This window comes from Siphateles boraxobius, unplaced genomic scaffold (assembly GCF_051911475.1).
Source record: "Siphateles boraxobius isolate OS27281-9 unplaced genomic scaffold, OSU_SipBor_1 5, whole genome shotgun sequence".
NCBI classification, from domain to species: domain Eukaryota; kingdom Metazoa; phylum Chordata; class Actinopteri; order Cypriniformes; family Leuciscidae; genus Siphateles; species Siphateles boraxobius.
In genome coordinates, this window is record NW_027509141.1 from 6,311,027 (window position 1) to 6,330,715 (window position 19,689).

General features: G+C 42.5%; 3 protein-coding genes across 3 annotated transcripts in view; all 3 read right to left on the reverse strand.

The window, feature by feature from the left end:
• Nucleotides 1-19,689, reverse strand: part of LOC143711279 (uncharacterized) — a 549,769-nt gene that overhangs the window by 42,828 nt on the left and 487,252 nt on the right. The window lies entirely within an intron of this gene.
• Nucleotides 1-19,689, reverse strand: part of LOC143712048 (uncharacterized) — a 383,255-nt gene that overhangs the window by 42,182 nt on the left and 321,384 nt on the right. The gene's annotated exons all lie outside the window — the stretch shown is intronic.
• Nucleotides 206-19,689, reverse strand: part of LOC143712050 (tRNA pseudouridine synthase-like 1) — a 43,414-nt gene continuing 23,930 nt past the window's right edge. The window contains exons 3-4 of the mRNA XM_077204269.1: nt 2,617-2,766; nt 206-652 (exon numbers count right to left, since the gene is read on the reverse strand). Of these exons, the coding sequence (XP_077060384.1) occupies nt 457-652; nt 2,617-2,766 (346 nt within the window). The 3' untranslated portion in view covers nt 206-456. The remainder of the gene's footprint in view (nt 653-2,616; nt 2,767-19,689) is intronic.

Sequence of the window (19,689 nt, forward strand, 5' to 3'; positions counted from 1 at the left end):
CACACTGGTGCCACCACCATGTTGCATAGCAGATAAGAACTGCCATTTCTGTTCCATATGAAAAACATGAATTGGCAAACGAAACGAAAGCCATGTAATATATATTTTTGGTAAATATCGAGTAAAATAAATATAATTAAAAGGCAAGACTGTCAGTGAATAATGACCTAAAATTCAATCTAGTATCATATGGTTTGAGAAGACTATAAGAGATATTGTGCACAAGAAATTTGGGCATTTTATTATGGAGCCTTTTTTCAGCAGCATTGCATGGAAAATAGCAGCGTGAACATTCTGCTAAACTTCTCATTTTGTGTTCCATGGAACAAAGTCTTTCAGTTTGGAAAGACTTATTGTTTTATTTATTGTTATTGAAAATAATGTCAACCAATATTGTTGGTATCATCACAACACCAATCCAACCAAGCTTCCTCCAATCTTTGGTGCTGTAGCTTTTTACCTGGACAGAAGAGAGTCGTACCTGTGAAAGTGTCTCTGACTGAATGAGACCCCAGACTCCAGCCGGGCCGACTCTAGGGACTTCACTGGGTTCTTAAAGGGCGTCTCCGAGTTCAAGGCCCGGAAGGTGCTGAAGTCATGGGTTCCTATCAGCAGTGCAGTAGCCTCTTGCATTGCATTGATATTCAGCCTCCTGTGGGGAGAATAAAGTAACGGACAGCATCAAACTATTTTCTTTCGGACTGTGTGGTGACTGCGATCAACAGTATTTTAATACTGCATTTAATTAATTTAGGATATAATATAGTAAAACAGTAATATTACTGAAATATTACTGAACATTTAAATAACTGTTTTCTATTTTGATTTATTTTAAAAGGTAATTTATTCCTGTGATGCATAGCTGAATAATTTTTTTTTTTACGGATTTGTTTTGCTGCTCAAGAAACATTTCTTAGTATTATCAATGTTGAAAACAGTTCTGCTACTTCATATTTTTCTTGCCGGAAGTAGTAGGTAATTGGTTTCTTGCCTGGTCTTTTATGAAGTACTGTGAATTCAGACATACTTTTTTTGACACATACTGTTTTTCACCAACTATATAGTAGGGAAGTTTGCAATTTCGGATGAACTTAATTAACTTAATTCCTGAATGAATCAGCCATTTGAACGAATCGAATTAATTAATGACTCAATAACTTACTCATTTAGATATTTACCGCCACATACAGTGTTAGTATCTTTTATAGCGTATCATTTCATTAAAACAATAATTTTATATTTTGGTAATAGTTCGCCCAAAAAAATAAATAATTAAACGGTATATTGTTTATTTACTCACCTTCATGTAATTTAAAATCTGTATGACTTTCTTTGTGGAACATAAAAGAGGATATTAGAATCTAAATACCAATTCAGATGCAGCTTCTGAAAAACTTCATGGTCGTTGTAGCCTAAAAGTTTATGTGTAATAAATTATGTCGAATCAAATAAAATATTTTTTCTAAAAGTTTTTGTAATGTCTATTTAATGGGTTTTCTTTTTTTCATTTAACACAATATTGACTTAAAATTGTTTTGGGGGGGGTAATTTATCGGCCAAACTTTGCCTCCACGAAGTGCATTAAAATCCTTTAATGCACAGCTAGCCGTGGATTATCACGCTTATACCATGGTCATTTGCCAGCATTGACAACTTAAAGCTATTACTGATGTTTGCAATGCAATATTTGACCAAAAGGGCCAAACTGATGGTTATTTTCATCAGTTACAGCTTGTAGATCTAGCATTCTGCCCTCTCTGAATCAGACACAGAGATAAAGTAGTGCGTAAGATTACATTTATTTTTGAATTAATTAATTATAGCATTTATTTGATTCATTATTAAGAGAAAGAGAGGGGGGGGGGGGGGGGGTGTACCTGCATCTGTTCAGCACCTCTCTCTATTGACAAGTACATTATTAAGTTTCATTATTTTATATATATATATATATATATATATATATATATATATATATATATATATATATAAAAATAATTTTTCACTGCATGCTTTTTAAATGATTAAAATAGATTAATGATTAATTCTAACTTAAAAGACACACAGGTCAAGGAACATTCGGATGAGCACAACCTCGACAAACATCCATTTTTAAAGGACTTAATCCAGTTTATGTGAGGGGAATAGCAGTTCTTATGAATGAGATGGAAAGCCAGATGTAACGTGTGTGTTCATGGACAAGACATAAGACGACAGTGGGTGTTGTTCTACGTCACTACGAGCCTGAAGCTTATCTTGGCCTACTTTCTCACTAAAAATGAAGACAGTGGAAAAAATAGCATTAATGTTCACTCGTCACCTTGGAGACGAGCCTCTCGCTCCGTCGTGGGCTTCAAAAAGACATCTGAGGCATGCACTGCCGAAACAATGCATGCTTTCCTCATCTGCGTTCTTTGGTTTCAATGTTGGCCTATATAATCATTTGCTTGCCCTTGCGATGGCTCTTGTTTGTGAGTGTGTATAATTCATGTGCAGCTTTTTCCAGTGCTTGTTCCTATTCCTCTCTGAGAGGATTTAGCTTCTGTGACACAGGCGTAGTGATGCGGTTTTAGACAGAAGCCCTCTGAGCACGTGCAAAAGAGCGGGGGTGGCACTCACGTGTCTCGTAATGCCCAGCATAGATCCCTCTCCGTTACTGGCATTTCTGTGTGATGTCTGAGACCCGAAGCAAAGCGGTACACATATGTCCGTGATATGGCCTGATAGCGTGCGTGGAAGTCGCTGCGTACACGGTAAGCCCTGGTGATTCTGGGGGAGGAAAAGACGGAAAAGCAGACACTGATTCAAATCTGGTAATGCACATGCTCATGTGTTTGTTTTGCTAACTCCCCGCCAATTTCCACTAAAAAAGGTTCAAGTTAGTCCAGAGTAATCAAGACACTAGAGGAAATATCATAACACTGGTTCTCATGAAAGAAAACAATAGTCACTCAAAATTCAAATGCATCTTGATGTAATAACAAACAAATCTGGTTGAGCGAAGTGGTGAGCGACACGGAAATATGTTCCTTTATCTAGTCAAAACTAAATAGTCAAGTAAAGCAAAAGTTGCTGTACTGCTGAAATCATTTATTGGTCTTTGCCCCCAAATTTTTTTTTTTTTTTGACTTTTGAATGCATCAAAGACAACATTTAAAGGCCTCAAGATTTTTCAGCCACTTCTGCAACAATAGGTTATTTTTAAACTTTTTTTTTAACTAGGAGTGGAGATATGTTAAAAGAATGAATACAATAATGATATTAATAATTAATATAAATATATTTTTTAATTATGTTATACTCACAAATAACAGTTTTAAAAGTTTGGAAACATTAAATTTTTTTGTTTTTGAATGAAGTCTCTCCTTCTCACCAAGGCAGCATTTATTTAATCAAATCAAATTTTCATATTATTATAATTATCATCAATGTTGAAACAGTTTATGCTGGTTAACAATTTTGTGAAAACAATGATACCATTCAAGATTAACAAAACAGAAGTGCATACTTTTTATCAAGCAAGAATGCATTACATTGATCAAAAGTGACAGTGAGGACATTTATATTGATACAAAAGTAAATAAATGTAATAAATGCGTTATATTTCTATGGAGTAGTAACTTTCTATTCATGAAAGGTACTGAGATTATATTATATATATATATATATTTTCTTTTCTTCATTCTGTATATATATTTTTTCATAAAAATGTAATTACTTTACATAATTAATAATTTCCATAGCTTTTCCAGGTCTAGATACCCCGATTAAAATTCACTCATACAGTATGGTTGTCCGAGCTCATGCAAATGCTGGTTCTTCAATAAAATGTTAAAAGGACAAATTAACGGATTAAGCTGTTTTCGTTTAAAAATTGCTTATTTTAAAGGATTTTAAGCCATTCTGCGGCCCCCAGTTGGTCCCGGCCCACTTCATTGAGAACCACTGCCATAGAAATACACTGAAGAAAGAACCAAACCATTTCTAGAAACCTGATTATCACTGCAACCACTTGGCAATGCACTAAAAACCTCTCAGAACACCTTCAGAAACCACACAACCTTGGGAACCACCCATAGCAACAACACAGTAGGAGGACAGTGAGTTTTTTTCTGAAAAAACTTTTTTCACATTTTATTCAGAACACGTTAAAATCTAGTCATTTTTACAATATGAAATACTACATATACATTATATATATATAGTAAGTGATTGAATAACAGTGCAACTTACAACAGTATTTACACCATCTGTAAGGTTTTTACGACGCTAGATATGCTGCTCCAAACACCGTCACCTGCTGTGACGGTGCTCTTCATCTGACTAAGTGCTTTTATGGATTAAACTGGTGGTCTTGAACCCCATGAGTTCTATGTTGACTCACAAAAAGCTTCAACTCTTCATTATACATTCATGCAATACAGTCCCATGAGGCCTTTTGAGATGACCAGTCTATCACCGTCAGACCTCCCTAAAGCACATGACAGAGGGCTACATTAATATTCATGAGAGGACAGTATGGATATTCTGTGAATATACTCGTGAGTTTAATGGTAACGTGACAAATCGACAAAAAAAATCAAGTTCAAAAGTCACGGATCCTGTTGACATTCATCACACTTACTGTGATGAGGTCATATGAGTCAAATGAAGAGGGTTTATGTTACGTTATGTTAACAGAAAGGGGACTTTTACAAAGAACCGTCCACAGATGCAGGATAAACTGCTAATGTTCTGCTAACAAAGTTACAAATTATAACAATTATACTAAGGATGCCCCAAAATATAACTTTCTGTAAATAAAAAAAGAAAGAAATCAGTATCAAAAGGTGTGATATTTATTAGGTGATATTTTCCTATAACGGAATAGATTTTCAGATGCATATTTTACCTTTGTAAAATATTATTAAAAATAAATAATTCCATTAATTGTGCCATTTTTGTGAAATTATGTGCTTTAAATAATTTCAGGCATCAAAAGAATTTAAACTATAGTAGGTAAGATAAAGTTAAACGGTTTACAGTTTTTGAAATACATAAAATATATAATACATTATTAAACTACTGTACAGAAGTTTCAGTATTTTTTGAAAGAAATAATGAAATGAATACTTTTATCAGCAAGGAAATATTAAATTGATCAAAAGTGACAGTAAATACATTTATGTCACAAAAGCTTTCTATTTCAAATAAATTCTGTTCTTTTGAACTTTCTATTTATCAAAAAAATTCCATCACGGTTTCCACAAAAATATGAAGCAGCCAGCTGTTTTAACATTAATAATAATCAGAAACATTTCTTGAGCATCAGATCCACATATTAGAATGATTTGATTTCTGAAGGATCATGTGACACTGAAGACTGGAGTAATGATGCTGAAAATTCAGCTTTGATCACAGGAATAATTAACATCTTAAAATACTGTATATTCAAATAGAAAGCAGTTATTTTAAATTGCAATATTGTTTCAAAATATTACTTTTCAACTCTATTTGGATCAAATAAATGCTGCTGAGCATAAGAGAATTCATCAAACAATGATCTTTTAAGAATCTCCTTCAGTTATACTATTTTCATTAGTCTGTGAGGACACAGTCTTCAGTGGCCAGTGAGTTCGAAACATAGTGAAGCAGAGAGAAAAGAGCGCGTCTGCCAGAACATCTCCAGCTAAAAGCACCATTAGACTCTGACAGCGTCTCTGCAGGGTCGACTGGGGCATTTTAGGGGCAATTTCCACCAGTTTGCTCCTCCACTCACAACACCAAATAAAGAAGATGACATGCTCAGGCTCCCAGAGGAGTCTGTCAGTGGGTATTAATGATTTACCAGCAGTCGCTAATCGCTGCTAACAGGAACATGGAATAAAACACAAACAGACCAGACATGAGCACTGTGTGCCCTCAGTTTTAAAGAGTATTTGTGACATAAGGCAAATGTAAAATGAAAATGGCACTGAAACGGTTACTAAATGAATAAATTCCTGTAGCATTCCAAGAGAATCCCAGGCATCTGTGCATGATGAACATTAGTGACCTTGAAGACATTGGGACTTCAATCAGACCTGAAGTTCCCCAACACACAACCACTAAAATATTCATCACTGCTCGTCCCACCAGCCAACTACACAAACTTACACAATTTGGATTGAAATAACAAACCAAAAATATGAATTTAAAGGGAAATTCTGTCATCATTTACTCACCCTGATATCTTTCCAAACCTGTAAGACTTTCGTTCATCTTTGAAACACAAATGAAGATTTTTTTAAATGAAAAAAATTTCTGTCGCTCCATTGACAGCCTACGCAACTACCACTTTGACGTTTCATAGCACTTTCATATCAGCACAAAATGATTTCTTTAGAGGATTCACTTGGTCACTAACAGCAAAACACCACACCAGCACACTAAAGAAGATGTGTCAAGGTGACTTTTTAAAAGCAATTTACAGAGCATTTAAACAAGGACGGTCTGCCTAGAGAACATGGTTCAAATCTCTTGCACAACAGCGACTGGGGGTCCTAGTAATTCCAATGAATCCCCCCTTCAGGGGTTTGAATCTCCAGATAACTGGCCCTGATCTTTCACAACTAAGCAACCTCCAAAGACTGCAGATCTGAATTAGCCATGTTTTGACCTCTCTCGGACACTACACAGTGTGTGACATTTTTTGAAAGACTTTTAAAAGAAAAACTTTGAGTTAATGCTTTATGAGTGTCATGTTTTCAATGTTTAATGGTGTGTTCACACTTGGCAGGATTGGTTCGATTGAAACGAACTGTTGCGATTGCTCTGTTAATGTGGTTAATTTGCCCTGGTGTGCCCCAAACAAGCAGACATAGACCCCTGAAAGAATGCTTCAAAAAAACTCTGGTGCAGTTTGACTGAAAGTGAAATTTAAACGCAACCCAGACTAAAGACGAACCAAAAACAGGATGTGATGTCACAAGATGCGACCCTAAAAAGACAGTTGCCCATTACAGTTCAGTTCAGGCGTCAGAAACGTCTTCTTGCAGCAGTTCATTGTTTGTGTGTGTATCGGAGGGATTTCTGCTGCTGTTTTGACCCCTTTACACATTTCATAAGCTCTTCTTGAGTTCTCAGCTGATAAAAAAATACCATAATGTCAACTACGTACGCAGTACGCACATACGACGAGTGTCCAGCACACTGCATTATTTTGGATGTTCGTTAAGTTCTTTCGCAAAATTTGGGTCATAAAATCTGTCTAATCAGGTTTTGACCTAATCCTTATTCCTTTTATTTTGTATCTTTAGGTTCAGTGTTAAAATATTGTTTGATTGCTTGTTTACACTTTACTGTCCCCCTTAGGGGAAACTAGTTCTGCAGAAAAAGGTACCAGACATGCAGACAACACATAATACACATGACACAGTCATAGTTCATATCAAAATCTACCTATGAATAGTTCATTAAACCAACAGCCACCCAAACAAAACAAAAAAACAAAAAAACCTTAAAATGGTTTGTTCTTCCTGTCACAAGAACTGGACGGAAGCAAATGCAAGTTGACTCTTTTATTAATGGTCAGAAGACACAAAGACAATCACGAGGAACACTGCAGATGGTGGCGCAGGGACTCAGTGGTCAGCGTGCAGGTGGTGGTGATACCGGTGCGGGTGATGGTGAATCCAGTGCAGATGGACATCCAGACGAGACAGGACACGAAGACACCGAACAGGAACTCAACTGGAACAGACTACGACAGGAACACGAAGCACGACACAGAGAACACCAAACCAACGATCTGACAAAGAGAGGAGAGTGTGTTGAGTCTTTATAGGTGAGTGAATTGGCAGCAGCTGGTGCAGGGAACGAGATCAGCTGGCACGCTGATCAGTGGCACGAGCGGCCACGCCCACTCACACACACACAACAACAATGACACGAGACATGAAGAAAACAGCGAACTCATGAATCGTGACAGTACCCCCCCTCCTAGGGACGCCTCCTGGCGTCCCCAGACTCCCTTACCTGTCGATTGTAATCATCAATAAGGGAGTGATCCAGAATGTCTCTAGCAGGCACCCAACTTCTCTCCTCCGGACCGTAACCCTCCCAGTCCACCAAGTACTGGAACCCGCGTCCCCTCCGCCTTGAGTCCAGAATACGATAAACCGAATATGTGGTCTCCCCGTCTACGAGTCGCGGCGGTGGGGGAACCGGGACAGGCGGATTAATACGAGAACGAAAAACGGGCTTAATTTTGGATACATGAAACACGGGATGAATTCTCCTGTACACTGGAGGAAGATTGAGGCGGACTGCCACCGGACTAATGATTTTGGTGACAGTAAACGGACCAATGAATTTGGGAGCAAGCTTATTCGAGACGGAGCGGAGAGGAATGTTCTTGGTAGAAAGCCACACTTTGGAACCGACGACGTATACGGGAGGCCTCCGCCGGTGGCGATCAGCCTTGGCCTTGGTGCGCGCTCCCACTTGGAGTAGAGTCTCTCGGGCTCTAGTCCAAGTGCGATGACACCTCTGGACAAAGGCGTGAGCGGAGGGAACCGCGACCTCGGGTTCCAGACTAGGAAAAATTGGTGGCTGGTACCCTATGCTACACTCAAACGGAGATAGGCCCGTGGATGATACTGGTAATGAATTGTGGGCGTACTCCACCATTGACAGTTGTTGGCTCCATGAGGAAGGATTCTTGGAAACCATACATCGCAACGTTCTCTCCAAATCTTGGTTGGCTCTCTCAGTTTGGCCATTGCTCTGGGGATGAAACCCTGAGGACAGACTAACAGTCGCACCCAGTAATCTACAAAATTCTTGCCAAAATTTGGACACAAATTGGGGACCTCTGTCGGAAACCACGTCTGTCGGGAGGCCATGTAACCGAAAGACGTGGTTAACGACTGTTACCGCTGTTTCCTTGGCTGAGGGCAATTTGGGCAAGGGAATAAAGTGGGCCGCCTTCGAGAACCGGTCCACCACGGTTAAAACTACCGTGTTACCCTGAGAGGGTGGGAGGGCGGTGACGAAATCTAGAGCGATGTGGGACCAGGGTCTCGAAGGAACCGGCAGCGGTTGAAGGAGCCCATCTGGGGGTCGATTGGAAGTCTTACCAGTGGCACAAACTGAGCAAGCCAAAACAAAACTGTGAACGTCGCGAGCCATACGAGGCCACCAAAATCGTTGCTTGACTAAAGATGTAGTGCGGCTAACTCCTGGATGACAAGCCACATTGGAACAATGCCCCCACTGAACAACGTCGGACCGTAATTCCTCTGGCACAAATAAACGGTTCGGTGGGCAACCGACCGGAGGCGTTACCCCTTGTAAGCCCGTCTTGACCCTCGATTCGACCTCCCATGTGAGAGTAGAGATAATTAGAGTCTCTGGAAAAATGCTCTCGGGAGTAGACGGGCGATCGGAACGGTCAAAAATGCGCGATAAAGAATCGGGCTTGATGTTTTTGGAGCCCGGGCGGTACGAGAGAGAAAAGTCAAAACGTCCGAAAAAAAGTGCCCACCGAGCCTGCCTAGAGTTCAATCTTTTAGCAGTTCTGATATATTCCAAATTCTTATGGTCTGTCCAGACGACAAAAGGTACCCCCGACCCTTCTAACCAGTGGCGCCATTCCTCCAATGCCAATTTGACTGCCAACAACTCTCTATTACCAATATCATAGTTACGTTCGGCAGGGGATAATCGATGGGACAAAAACGCGCATGGGTGCATCTTGTCGTCTGTGAGAGAGCGTTGGGATAGTACTGCACCTACCCCCACCTCTGACGCATCGACCTCCACCACAAACTGACGTGATGAATCAGGGGTAACCAGGATGGGGGCTGAAACAAAGCGGCCTTTCAGTTTGGCAAACGCAGCTTCCGCTGCGTCTGACCACCTGAACGCCGTTCTGGGAGAGGTCAAGGCGGTCAGAGGCGAGGCTAGTTGGCTGAAATTGCGAATAAATCGTCGGTAAAAATTGGCGAACCCCAAAAACCTCTGTAGGGCCTTACGGGAATCTGGACTTGGCCAATCTACCACAGCCTTAACCTTCTCAGGATCCATACGCACTCCCTCAGACGACACAATGTACCCAAGGAAAGGAACAGACTGTGCATGAAAAGCGCATTTCTCCGCCTTGACAAAAAGCCCATTCTCTAGCAGTCTCTGAAGCACTCGTCGAACGTGCTGCACGTGTTCCTGGAGAGAAGAAGAAAAAATCAATATGTCATCCAGGTAGACATATATGAATTGGTCGACCATATCTCGCAGCACGTCATTGACGAGTGCCTGGAAGACCGCTGGGGAGTTGGACAAGCCGAAAGGCATGACCAAGTATTCAAAGTGCCCCCTGGGGGTATTAAAAGCAGTCTTCCATTCATCCCCCCTCCTGATGCGGACCAAATGATAGGCATTACGTAAATCCAACTTTGTGAAGATAGATGCTCCTTGCAACCTCTCGAAGGCTGAAGACATCAACGGCAAAGGATAAGTATTCTTTACCGTGATGTTGTTCAGCCCCCGGTAGTCAATACAAGGTCGCAAAGACCCATCCTTCTTCCCCACAAAAAAGAACCCCGCCCCCGCTGGAGAAGAGGAGGGACGGATGAACCCCGCTGCTAGAGAATCAGAAATATATTTCTCCATAGCCTCCCTCTCTGGGACAGAAAGTGAATATAACTTGCCTTTAGGCGGAGACGTACCTGGCAATAACTCTATAGCACAGTCATAGGGACGATGCAGAGGGAGAGAAGCAGCACGAGACTTACTGAACACCTCCTTCAGGTCTAGGTACTCCGTGGGCACGCTTGACAAGTCCGCTGCTTCCTCCTGAAACGTACAAACAGAAACAGACGGACAAGCAGACACAAGACAGGACTCATGACATTTATTGCTCCATTCAGACACTGATCTCTGCTGCCAGTCTATTTTGGGATTGTGTTTGAGGAGCCAGGGATGACCTAAAACAATGGGTGCCAGGGGGGAGTCCAAGATATAAAAAGAGATGGTTTCGGAATGGTTGCCGGATACGCTGAGTGTGAGGGGTCCAGAGGTATAAGAGATGGTAGGGAGTGTTTGTCCGTTAATCGCGTGCACTGCGATGGTGTGACTGAGGGGTAGAAGGGGAACCTGAATCCTGAGTGCAAAAGTGTGGTCCATGAAGTTACCTTCAGCCCCAGAGTCCAGTAGTGCTTGACAGTCGTGAGAGTGAACTGACCACCTGAGTCTTACCGGGAGGAGCGTTGATGTTGATGAGGTCTTCTCGGCGGAGATCCCACCCGACAGTAGCCTCAGGTTTACTGCCGGGCTTGGCCTTTTACCGGGCAGTTGAAAGCAAAATGTCCTGCTGCACCACAGTAAAGGCAAAGGCCCTGGGACCTCCGCCTCTCCTTCTCCTCCCGGGAAAGCCGAGCTCGCCCGACCTGCATGGGCTCGTGATCGTAGACGGGGCTGACCGCGTCCCCGCCGCTGGCTCGCGAAGTCTCCGCCGCTCCAGATACCCGTGCGGGTAACCTCCGAGATTCGACTCTGGAGAGTCGGGAGTCCACACGGAGTGCCAACTCGATCAGCCCATTGAGGGTAGTAGGTAAGTCCAGGGCATAAATCTCTCTCTGGACGCGGTCAGCCAGCCCATGCAGGAACATATCCCACTGCGCCTCCTCGTTCCACTGACACTCTGCCGCCAAGGTCCGGAACTCGATAGAGTAATCAGATACAGATCCTTCACCTTGCTTGAGGTCTGCTAGAATCCGGGCCGCCTCTCTTCCCGCGACCGCACGGTCAAAAACTCTTCTCATCTCGGCGGCGAGTGTCTGGAACGAGTTACAGCACGAGTCTTGGTTCTCCCACACCCCCGTTCACCATAGCGCTGCCTTCCCAGTCAGAAGAGTGAGCACGAACGCGACCTTACTGCGTTCACTGGCAAAGGTCCTGGGCTGCAAAGAGAAGTGCATCGAACAGCGAGTTAGGAATGCTCTGCAAAAGTTCGGCTCACCGTTGTAGGACTCAGGAACAGGTAAGCGGGGCTCTGACTGGGAGGCGTTCTCTGGTGGTACGAGAGGAACGGCTGGTGTGGGTGGCGCAGTGGGAGCTTGCATCAGTTGGAATCGCTGGGTGAGCTCGGACACCTGCGCCACAAGAGCTTGAATAGCTCGACCCGATTCATTAGTATTCCTCTCCTGGGAATCCATCCGCGCCATGCAGGTCTTGAAGAAGTCTTCCAAGGAAGAGGCTGTTTCCCCTGCTGCTTCCATTGTAGGTCAGATCGTTCTGTCACAAGAACTGGACGGAAGCAAATGCAAGTTGACTCTTTTATTAATGGTCAGAAGACACAAAGACAATCACGAGGAACACTGCAGATGGTGGCGCAGGGACTCAGTGGTCAGCGTGCAGGTGGTGGTGATACCGGTGCGGGTGATGGTGAATCCAGTGCAGATGGACATCCAGACGAGACAGGACACGAAGACACCGAACAGGAACTCAACTGGAACAGACTACGACAGGAACACGAAGCACGACACAGAGAACACCAAACCAACGATCTGACAAAGAGAGGAGAGTGTGTTGAGTCTTTATAGGTGAGTGAATTGGCAGCAGCTGGTGCAGGGAACGAGATCAGCTGGCACGCTGATCAGTGGCACGAGCGGCCACGCCCACTCACACACACACAACAACAATGACACGAGACATGAAGAAAACAGCGAACTCATGAATCGTGACACTTCCACCCGTCACCCTAAAACGTAGCCCAGAAGGCAACAATTGAAAATCATTATATAAAGGATGATCTAAATTTCTTAATCGAATGTGCCTTATTCAAATCCTGTCTGTGATAAATGTCAATGGGCTGAATTTGACTTACCCCTATGACCTTTCCTGCCACCTTAACAAGACTATTCAACCTATACCTGTTTGTCAATGTAAGATTGCCAAACCAAGCTATATTAAAGGGGTGGTAAAACAAATTTTTTAGAAGGCTTGATTGTGTTTTGGGGTGCACTGTAACATGTGTTCATGCTTTGTTTTTAAAAAATTGCATTATTTTTCATATATTTTACCTTTATTCTACACTGCTCTGTCCCTCCTTGTAAAAACAGTCTGATGGTTTCCTGGTTCTATGAAGCCAGTCCCTCAAAACTACGCAATGGGCTCAGATTGGTTAGCTGGCCTAGTGTGTTGTGATTCGCTAACTGTCTAGTGCACGTTTTCCGGAAACGTCACGCCCCGTACCTTTACCGGTACTTTGTGGTTTGGTGTATTATAAACGATGGCGTCAATAAAACCATACCAATTTGATCCCCGGATCGGACCCAGAGAATGTTAGAGAAGAGGATCGAGCAGAACCTGTTCAAGAACGGCTGTTAAACGACGTTTCAGAAAGGTTTGTTTTTTGTTGTTGTTTCTGTCTCATTTCTTTTTAGAAATAAAAATTACGAGTGAAATTCATAGAATTTAATAGAAATTACGCTGTAATTAAATTGTACTAATTATTATAGTATTACAAAAAATAAGCTTCATATTCATAAACAAGAATTTCATATAATCGTTCTAACAAATTATACTAACGTTACAGTCCTCAAAGGGATTTTTTTGAGTAAAGACTGCGGATCTATAGTGATCGTTATTGACTGTATGGTACCGTTACTTTTGTATTTTTAGAACGATTGTAGCCAAATATCTGTCGCCAGAACTATTAAACCAAAACGAACACTAAACATTGGCTTTAAGGTAACTACAGTAAGTTAGCCAAATCAAACACAGAACCATGTTTAGCATGCCTGTAGATAAACAAGCATGTAGATAAACAATACATAAAAGCTCTAATCAAAGAATAATTTACACTAATTCCAAGTTCGCTGTTGAGATTTAAAAAAGTTTGTAACGTTAAGTATGAATGAGCATTTAACTAGCTAATTTGCGAAGCCAAACAGCGTTGTCATTTGTTTACTTCCTTGCTACAACGTACAATTAACAATACGAACTATTGCAGGAAAACACATCGACGAAAAATAAATCATACTTACAGGTTGTGGCCCGTAAACAACAGCTTCTGTTCTTAAAGTTGAAACTGCTCCATCTTTCAGCACAAGCCGTTGTGGGAATCCTGCATTGAACTCGCCAAGATTGTGGAAGCTTTCCTCCGTAAAATGTGCAGCACAGAGAGCGAGATTTTGGTAATAATAATGAGGGACCTTGTTAAAAATAAATTTTAACCATTGATCCCTAACTCCCGCAACCCTAGGAAGGCTTAACAAAGCGAACCTGCAATCCGGATAAAAATAACAGCGTTTCGACGGCATTGCGGCAACAACAGCCTACTAATGTTATACCACAACAACTCTTCTCCAACGCAAAAATGGCCTCGCCCTTATTTTGTATTCTCGTCGGAGGGGTTTATGTAAATATTGGGGTTAGTGACGTCAGCAACCCTGGAGGAATGACGTGTAGTCCCTACCAGCCGTTTGCTGTAGTCCTTAGAAATTGATTTCTTTAAAAGCAAATATCTCCGTTTGCTTTGAACTTTGAGCGCTGTAACTTTGCAGATGTTGTTTATGCTCAAACACCCAACATTACACACTAGCTAAAGTTAGAAAAGTGAAAGCGTGTTTTATCACCCCTATAAAAAACACTGATTCAATAAAAGACTTATAAAATAAATGTCAGCATCTTGGAGCATACATTAAATGCTTTTCCAATTTAGGAAACCTGTTTAAAACATTCTGTATTTTTGCAATGTTTTTATTTTAATAAAAAATGGTTTGTCTCCAGGTCAGAAATCATTCTAATATGCTGATTTGATGCTCAAGAAACATTTCTTATTGTTATCGTTATTTAAAGGGACATTGTGTAGGAATTTCTCCCATCTAGCGGTGAAATTGTATTTTGCATTCAAACGAATTGTGCTCTCCAGCGCCTCGCTTTTTCAAATGCATGTTGCATCTACGGTAGCTGTTATGTACCAAAAAGCTATGAGAAACAATGCAAGAACAATCATATGCTCTATTCAAATATATTCTTATCGAATTTCTATGTTACATAAAAAGTAAACTTACAAACCTTGTTTTTAACGCCTTCTCAACTTTATTCAATAGCTGCTATTCATCAAAGAGCCTGTTTAACTTTTAACTATAAATGTTCTACTGTCTATATAATAAAGTACACAACCAAGCAATGAAAAAAAGCATGTCATTAAAGGTATTGTTGTCATGTTGAGTGATGAATGACTGGAAGCAATAGCAAGTGAACAGTGATTTAATGAAGAATAATAAGCAGTACAGGCAGATGAGAAAAGGTGACACAGGGACTTCGGTGGTCAGGATCCGTGATGAAGTGAAGAGGTGCGGTGACGGTGAGACGGCAGACGAAACCCAGCGACGAAGCCGAAGAACAGGAACACAAGGCAGGAACTGGACACCGGAACACCAACACGAACGACATCAAACAACGATCTGACAAGGATGATAGAACAGCGGTAAGTATAAGTAGAGTGGTGAGATTGATTGCAGCTGGTGAAGTGAATGAGGATCAGCTGAAGCGGATCAGGTGATGTCATACACTCACGCCCACTACACACGTGCATTCATACCACAACATAAACACGAGACGAGAAGGAACAGAGAATGCATCTACCTTGACAGTACCCCTCCTCCTAAGAACGCCTCCTGGCGTTCCCAGACTCCTTACTCTGTCGATTGTAATCATCGATGAGGGAGTGATCCAGTATGTCTCTAGCAGGCAACCAACTTCTCTCCTCCGGACCGTAACCCTCCCAGTCCACCAAGTACTGAAATCCGCGTCCTCTCCGCCTAGAGTCCAGTATACGATTAACCGAATACGTGGTCTCCCCATCTACGAGTCGCGGTGGGGGAGGAACCGGGACTGGCGGATTAATATGAGAATGAAACACCGGCTTAATTTTAGATACATGGAAGGCGGACTGGATCCTCCTGTACGCGGGAGGTAACTTGAGGCGGACTGCCACCGGACTAATGATCTTGGTGACAGTAAACGGGCCAATAAATTTGGGAGCAAGTTTATTAGATACAGAGCGAAGAGGAATGTTCTTGGTTGAAAGCCACACTTTTTGACCAACGACGTATACGGGAGGCTTCGACCTGTGGCGATCGGCCTTAGCCTTAATGCGCGCCCCCACCTGGAGTAGAGTCTCACGGGCTCTAGTCCAAGTGCGGTGACACCTCTGAACAAAGGCGTGAGCGGAGGGGACCGCGACCTCCGATTCCAGACTGGGAAAAATTGGTGGCTGGTAACCTACGCTACACTCAAACGGAGATAGGCCCGTAGCCGACACTGGCAACGTGTTGTGGGCGTACTCCACCATGGAGAGTTGTTGACTCCAAGAGGAAGGATTCTTGGAAACCAAACATCGCAACACTCTCTCCAAATCCTGGTTGGCTCTCTCGGTCTGACCATTGCTCTGGGGATGAAACCCTGAGGACAAACTAACAGTCGCCCCTAGTAATTTGCAAAACTCTCGCCAAAATTTGGACACGAACTGGGGTCCTCTGTCGGAAACCACGTCAATCGGAAGGCCATGTAAACGAAAAACGTGATCTATGACTGTAACCGCTGTCTCCTTAGCTGAGGGTAATTTGGGTAAGGGAACAAAATGGGCTGCCTTCGAGAATCGGTCCACTACAGTCAAAACGACTGTGTTACCCTGAGAGGGCGGGAGGGCGGTAATAAAATCTAGCGCGATGTGGGACCAGGGTCTCGAAGGAACTGACAGCGGCTGAAGTAACCCGTCTGGAGGTCGATTGGAAGTCTTACCAGTGGCACAAACCGAGCAAGCCAAAACAAAATCGTGAATGTCGCGAGCCATAAGGGGCCACCAGAATCGTTGCTTGACTAAAAAACTAGTGCGATTAACTCCTGGATGGCAAGCCACGTTGGAGTTATGACCCCACTGGATAACGTCGGACCATAATCCCTCCGGCACAAACAAGCGATTCCGTGGGCAACCGGGCGGAGGCGTTACCCCTTCTAAGGCCTTCTTGACCCTCGATTCGACCTCCCATGTGAGTGTAGAAACGAATAGAGTTTCGGGCAAAATGCACTCGGGAGTAGACGGGCGTTCGGAAAAATCAAATATGCGGGATAATGAATCGGGTTTGATGTTCTTGGAACCCGGACGGTATGAAAGAGAAAAATCTAAACGACCGAAAAACAATGCCCACCAAGCCTGCCTGGAGTTCAATCTTTTGGCGGTTCTGATGTATTCTAGGTTCTTGTGATCAGTCCAGACAATAAAAGGTACCCCCGACCCTTCTAACCAGTGGCGCCATTCCTCCAACGCTAACTTAACTGCCAACAACTCTCTGTTACCAATGTCGTAATTGCATTCGGCTGGAGATAAACGATGAGACAAAAACGCGCAGGGATGCATCCTGTCATCTGTGGAAGAGTGTTGGGACAATACTGCGCCTACTCCCACCTCTGATGCGTCGACCTCCACCACGAACTGACGTGAAGGATCAGGGGCGACAAGGATGGGGGCTGAAACAAAGCGGCCTTTCAGTTTGGAGAACACAGCTTCGGCTGTGTCTGACCACCTGAACGTCGTTCTGGGGGAGGTCAAGGCAGTCAGAGGTGCGACTAGTTGGCTGAAATTGCGAATAAAATGCCGGTAGAAATTGGCGAATCCCAGAAACCTCTGCAGGGCCTTGCGGGAATCTGGGCTTGGCCAATCTACCACAGCCTTGATTTTCTCAGGGTCCATCCGCACTCCCTCAGACGAGACGATGTACCCTAGAAAAGGGACCGACTGTGCATGAAAATCGCATTTCTCCGCCTTGACAAAAAGCCCATTCTCTAGCAACCTCTGAAGCACTCGTCTGACGTGTTGCACGTGTTCCTGGAGAGAAGAAGAAAAAATCAATATGTCATCCAGGTAGACATATATGAACTTGTAAGGACTGGGCTAAGTGGGTGAATCTGAATAACTAAATACATCCTGCTAAAGACCAAAAATCTCTGAATGTAAATTAACCCACACACACACACACACACACACACACACACACACACACACACACACACACACACACACACACACACACACACACACACACACACACACACACACACACACACACACACACACACACACACACACACACACACACACACATTCCCCCACTAGTGAAGACCACACTCAGGACAGAGCGTGGTGTCCGATTACAAGACATTTTATGACTGATCGGAATGTCCCAAAGGAAGTGGATTCCAAAGCGAAAAGAAACTTATTTTCTTTAAAAGACATTTAACCAGATATATTCAATGTGTTTTTATGTGTGTCCATTTGCCCATGTCACATTGGAATGACTATGATTTTATCGTAGCTTAAAGTGAATTATAAATACCTCCATTATGCATTTTAAATATAGCTGTCTATTCCCATAACTTGTACACATAGTTCTGGACACCTCCAGAATGCTTTCGGTGTGATCAATCAGAATACGTACAGTAATATCCAGTAAAATATAGTTTACTATGTTTTCCATCTTTGGAGTGAAAAGAGACCAAAACTAACATCACTGGTGTTCTTAGATAACAGCGTTTACGACCCAAAGGAATGTTCACAGAACTGTGGCTCTCTCTGAATTCTAACCAAGGAGGAGAAATGAATCCTGTATTCATATATATATATATATATATATATATATATATATATATATATATATATATATGCTATTATATATCCACTTGAGAATTGTATGAACAATGTATCTAAGTTCCCTATTTCATGAGTTGCCTTTTTGTGGTTTGGTCTATGTTTCTCGACAACTCTAATGCGATAATGTTTTAAACTTTGCCAACTAATGTTTAACCAAATCCATTTGTGGCAAGTTTGGTCTCGATAAACTCCAATCTTCATTCCCCATTTGTTAATTGACATTACATTTTGCTAGACTTTGTGACACATTAGTATTATAAGAATTGTGAAGATTCTTCTCTTAAACACCCAATGAAACTAGAGATTTAAATGCCTGGTTATAACACAAAGGGTCATAAAATCTCCCTCCAAAGGGACAGCTCCTGATTGGACCCTCTTCCAAAGAAGGCGGAAACGTCAGGTCTTCAAAAGGACTGAATACCAGTTTATCCCTCTCTTACTTCTCTTGTCCTCGGGTCATAATGTAACGTCTCGCCTCCGGGCGAGCTCTTCGCCTTTCTTTTATTTGTTTCTAGTTTAGTTTGTGTTTTTCAGTCTTAGATAAGTCTCCGTGTTTAATTCCAATCGACGAGTGAAAAGAACACCGCGTGACATATCTCTTCAGCAAATCCATCTACAAGGGACCTTTAAACGAGCGCGCGCTCGTTTTGAAGGAGAAACACGCGCACGTGACCACGTGGCGAGAGACGCACACACGCTTCTTCACCAGCCATGCAAAGATGTGACGTTAACTCCGCGTGATTTCCCCGTAGAGATCTTTATTTCTTTTCTTTGTTAGTCAAAGTTTTGTTTTCCGTAGTCGACTCTGTTCACTTCCACAAAGTGAAACGAACTTAGCCGAACTATTTTCCTTTGGTAATGTTACCCCAAAGACTTGGAAAGTCCGTTCAACACGCGCGCCAAGTAGCACCCAGTGACGCTTCCTAAAGGACTCCGCTCACGCACGCGCAGGAATGCCGCGACACAGAGAGACCCAGAAACTTAAGTATATCTCTTTATAGAGCTTCTAAGAAGCA